Source organism: Pteropus alecto, unplaced genomic scaffold, assembly GCF_000325575.1.
Source record: "Pteropus alecto unplaced genomic scaffold, ASM32557v1 scaffold25, whole genome shotgun sequence".
NCBI classification, from domain to species: Eukaryota; Metazoa; Chordata; class Mammalia; order Chiroptera; family Pteropodidae; genus Pteropus; species Pteropus alecto.
The window spans coordinates 749,097-753,822 of record NW_006441955.1 but is presented as its reverse complement, the minus strand read 5'-3'; the positions used below and the strand labels follow the sequence as shown (position 1 = coordinate 753,822).

The 4,726-nt window shown below is 54.3% G+C and overlaps 1 protein-coding gene across 4 annotated transcripts in view; it reads right to left on the bottom strand.

Annotated features, from left to right (window-relative positions):
- The window catches only part of FAAH (fatty acid amide hydrolase), a 15,243-nt gene continuing 10,517 nt past the window's right edge, over window positions 1-4,726 (bottom strand). For 2 of the 4 annotated variants that reach the window (XM_015595149.2, XM_015595148.2), the window contains exons 13-18: window positions 4,717-4,726; window positions 4,371-4,411; window positions 3,516-3,555; window positions 2,913-3,021; window positions 2,238-2,383; window positions 1-1,984 (exon numbers count right to left, since the gene is read on the bottom strand). In XM_015595149.2, coding sequence (XP_015450635.1) covers window positions 1,856-1,984; window positions 2,238-2,383; window positions 2,913-3,021; window positions 3,516-3,555; window positions 4,371-4,411; window positions 4,717-4,726 — 475 coding nt within the window. In that variant the 3' untranslated portion in view covers window positions 1-1,855. The remainder of the gene's footprint in view (window positions 1,985-2,237; window positions 2,384-2,912; window positions 3,022-3,515; window positions 3,556-4,370; window positions 4,412-4,716) is intronic. The other 2 variants (XM_025051873.1, XM_025051874.1) reach the window with 1 other exon arrangement.

The following is a 4,726-nucleotide window of genomic DNA, read 5'->3' as shown; positions in this document are numbered from 1 at the left end:
TAGATGGCAGGTGGTTTTATGGAATGAAATGGGGTAAAATGACAGCAGTTACAAGGAATCAGGGCAAAGCGTAGCAACTACCAGGATCATCCCAATTTGGTGTCCGTGTGGGTGGGTCTCTCTAGTCAGCCCTCAGATATCTGCCCTAAGACTAGCACCACCAAAGCAGGAAGCCATAGGCAGAGAGTGCAGTTGCCAATGGTCAAGCAACCTGGAGGGGAAATACCCTCTGGAGAAGCAGAAAAATCAAGGAGGAGGAGAAAGCCTCACAAATGAAACTGGCCCTGAAAAGAATTTGAAGTAGGCCAGGTAGGAGCCAGGGTCCTGCCCTGCCTGAGGGCTCAAGCTCAGAAACATCTTCCACAGAAAGCAGTGGAGTTAGGGCTGGGGCCAGGGAGGAGTGCGGGGACTCTGCTAGCAAGGCCAAGAAGCTCCCAGTCTGTCACAGGCGAGCCACCCATCAGGCAATGCTGTGCACCGAGAGGTGACGTGGCAGACTGAGCTGAGACAGCTCACTTGCTTCTCAACTGTTAATTCCCAAACCACCTCTCTGCCCCTGGACCACTGCCCTAGCTCAGACCTCAGGCCCTCTCCCCCAGATGATGGAACAACCTCTTTATACCTCTCCAGCCTCTGTCCCTTCAATCTACTCTCCTCACTGCATCCCTGTGATCCTTCAGGAGCTCCCTATTGTCTTGAGACAGGATTCAAGATCCTGAACTGGGCCCCCAAGTCCACCCTGATCTGGCCTTACCTATTTCTCTGCTGCTTCTCCTGTGCCCACTCAACATGCCTGCATCTACCAAGCTCATCCTGGTCTTTGGGCATACTGTTCCTTCTCCCTAGGATGTCCTCATCCCCTATCTCAGCCCCTGGGAAATATAAACTCAACAGAGGTCCTCCTCCTTCAGGAAGCTTGCCCAGAACAATCCAGTCCTTGGCCAGCCCTGTGAGCATCCTCTACCAGACTGTCTTGTCTGGTGCTCACCTCCCCAGGCCTGTGGGCTCCTCTCTTCAACATCACCAGCTCAGGGTCAGCACTCCAGACTCCCTGCTACCCTGTGCTAGCCACTGAGGACAAAGATGTATAACATGGTCCCTGCTAGCAAGGAGAGCCAGTCTGCTAAGGGAGGCAGCACCCTCACCGCAGATGCCCACCGCATGCGGCAGATGGAGACGGAGGGGGAAACTGGCCATCTACTCCAGAGCTCAAGGGAAGAAGGGAAGGCCTTTTAGAGAAAGAGGGATCTGAGCTAGGCCTCAAAGAATTTGATAGTAGAGGAGCAGAAAGGGTATCTCGGTAGAGGGAAGGAACAGAAGAAGGAAGAAAAGAAAGGACAATGTCCAGCAAAGTAGGGCTTAGCCTACGAGGGGGGAGGGGAAAGGTAAAGTGTTGGGGCTGCAATATCCACTCGAAGAAGGCTTGTGTTCATCTTTTGTGTGATGAAAAGGAACTAGGGGGTGTGGGAGCAGGAAACTGACATGGCTGGAGTCAGGCTCTAGAAGGTCAAGTCTCCAACCCCCAGTGCCCTAACAATGACGGCCAGAAAGTACACAGACTAGAAACCATTTCTTGATTGTTAGTGGGGCTTTGCCCAGTTATATCCACTGGCTGCCACATGCTGGGGATGGTCAGGGCAGAGACCAGGCATCAGGGCAGGAAAGAGGGAGCAAGGTCCAGACTTGGGGAATCTGGGCTTCTTGTAGAGGGGAGGGGGATAGGGGACATGGAAGCCTCTGCCCCTCCGGCTAAACAGTTCTTCTCAGGGTGGCAGCTGTGTCCTGACTAGGCTGGGCACAGACTGAGCGGGTCTCAGGTCCTCCGGAGCCAGCCAGGTGGCTGGGCAGGCAGCAGTCAGAATGGCTGCTTTTCAGGGGTCATCAGTCGCTCTACCTCCCGCATGAACCTCAGACACAACTCGTCTTGCCACGGCAGAGTCACACACTGCACGGCCACAGGCAGCCCCAAGCTCTTCTTCATGGCCTGTAGGGAACACAGGGATCAGGATGGGAGGCAGTGAGGGAGGATCCCACCCTGGGCCAGGAAGCACCCCAGCTGGAGAGGAGGGGCCACAGAGCAGAGCCAGGCCAAAGTCTTTAAGGGTCTTGCATTGTTAAGGATGGGCAAAGACTACATGGATTTATATTGTTTCCTCCACAGCAGCTAGGGTATGGGTATGGGTGAGTCCAGGGGAAGGGGGACATGGAGCTGGCCAGGCCGGGCCCCATGGCCTTACCTTCTGCAGCACCTTGTCCCAGATATCCCCAAAGTAACCCCTGTAGTGTTCCATCTGGGCCTCGTCCTCAGCGGTCACTGTGGTGACAGGCACCACCCCCGCTGGGAAGTCCAGGCAGTTGTAGAGCATAGTGTAACTGACAGCTCCTAAAACATAGCACAAGTGGCTAGAGTAGGCCAGGTAACCTTCAGTGTCAACTGTCCTGTCTGTGCCTCAGTCTTCCACCCTATGAAATGGCACCCAGCCTCCACAGACAAGGGCTGAGACTTCAGTGAGTGATGAAGCCCAGGAATTTAGATCCAGGGCAGGCTGGAGAGCCTGCTGATGCTTACTCGGTGCCCTTGCCATCTGGCTTCCCCAACTTGGAATGTTGTTCTTATTTTCTTGGCTTACCTAAATCTTACCTGGACTTTAAACGCCACCTCCCAAAACCACGGACTATGTAACTCAAGATCTCCAGCTTGGATAATGTGGAGGACAGGGAGTTCATTCCCTCCCAGGGCATCCCATGTGACTCCCATCTCTCCAGCCAACCAAACTGTAAGCCCCCCAAAAGCCAGGCCCTCCCCCAGGGCTCCTCTTCTACGACCCAGCCACCCTGCTAGGCACAGGGCTGACTTTGTAGAGAAGGGACAGGTGGGAGTGTCAGAGGCATGATGTAGCAGCAGACCTCACCTGTAGCCTTGCCTGGATCACTCAAGTTCATAGCAGGGCCTAGCATGGGAGTGAGCAGCACATCCAGGTCCAGTGCTCTCCACTGGGCAATCACAGAGTTGCGGTACACCTAGGGAGGGTACCAGCACAGCAGGTGACACACTCAGACTCAGCTCATCATATGGAATCGCCAGTGCAGGCACTGTGGTTGGGATGGCTCTGGCCCCAGCACCTGCCCCAGGATCCTAACTGAGCCACACTGTGATGGAGGTCCTTGGGGCACAGAGGCCTGGCTGCATTCAGGGGGCGTTAATTTCTCTACCTCTTTCATTAACTGTAGACATCATTTTTCCTGCCACATAGTGCTCAACCACAGGTGGCACCAAAGGAGCAAAGAAGCATCCAGGATAGGAGACCCAGGCTGACCCAGCCCCCAAGGATGTGCATTTGGACAAAGTGAGGGTCAGAGAGCAGGCCCCAAGCAGGTTAGTCCAGGGTATGAAAGGGGAAATGACAGGCCACTCCAGGAGACCAGGGGGACCAGGGGCCAAGAGACCCCACTGGCAGGTACCCTGTCCACCCCCACCCCCACCCACCCTACTCTAGTCTACAGGCTGGCCTCACCTCGATTTCATGCTGTAGTTCCCAGATCTTTCCAGCAGGCCTGGGCAGAGAAAATGAAGTCATGGGCCATGATGGTCACAGCCACAGAGATTAGCAACATCAAACCCCTATCTTAACATCTTCCAGATCATATCCTGTAGGGACCCTTCTCAACTCTATGAAAGCTCTGAGAGGGAAGTGCTACAGGGCAGAAGCTCAAATCCCTACTGTCCTGCTCAGAAGATCAGGCCCAAAGAGGGACTTAGGCTGGGTCCTTTAGTGACTCTACAGCAGAGCCAGAACCAGACCAGGCTCGACTCCTAGTTCTCCTTAGGACACAGGACAGCCAGAGCTGTCAAAGGTCCTAAATGCATGGTGGTGAAAGAAGGAGGAAGTCCATAGGAGCCATTAAGGGTCAGGAAAGACCCAGTGCAGCTTAGTTCAGTTCAGACCTCTAAGAGCATTCTCTCTCACAGGGTTCCCAGTATCCCTCTCTCCTCTGCCCCATGCCAATTCCTTCCTGGTCCGTTCTACCCTTCTCCTTTCTATCCTCTCTCATCCGTTCTCTCCCTCAGTCCCTTGCTCTCCAGCCAGACCTCGACCTTACTAAAACAACTTTAAAGTCCCATCTGAAGGCCACAGAGGGACTGTGTAATAGACTCTGTAACTAACTCAAGATCTCCAACTTGAATAGTGTTGGGAACAGGGAGCTCCTGTCCTCAGCGCTATTCAAGTTGGAGATCTTGAGTTAGAGTTGCCACGTTGGCGGGGCCGCTTCCAGGCTCAGAAGCTACTTCCCACATCTTTTCCTGTCAGAAACCACTTAAACCCAGGTCAAGAAGGGGACAGGCATCTGGGCATGGGAAATATTCTTACCGAGACCTCATGTTGCTAAGAAAGGCTGACAACCTTGGGAGCTGCAAAAAGACAAGACAGAGTCAGTGACTCAGCTTTGGGCCAAGGGCTGACAACAATCTTCTTCAGGCCAAGCTATCCGTGCCTCTTCCCTCTGTCCCTGCCCCCAGGTCTCAGGTTGGCACCCCTTTCAGCATGCAGGCTGGCTCAAGATTATAGGGCACGGGAGGAGGAGAGGAATCTGGGTGGGGGCTGGACAGAAGAGGAGCCCATGCCTGCCCAAACCAAGAGAGGCTAAGGAGAAGGGAGAAGAACCCCACAGGCTGCTTCCCACCCACCCCACCCCTTCCATGCCTTGTGCCCTAACCAGAGGCTTC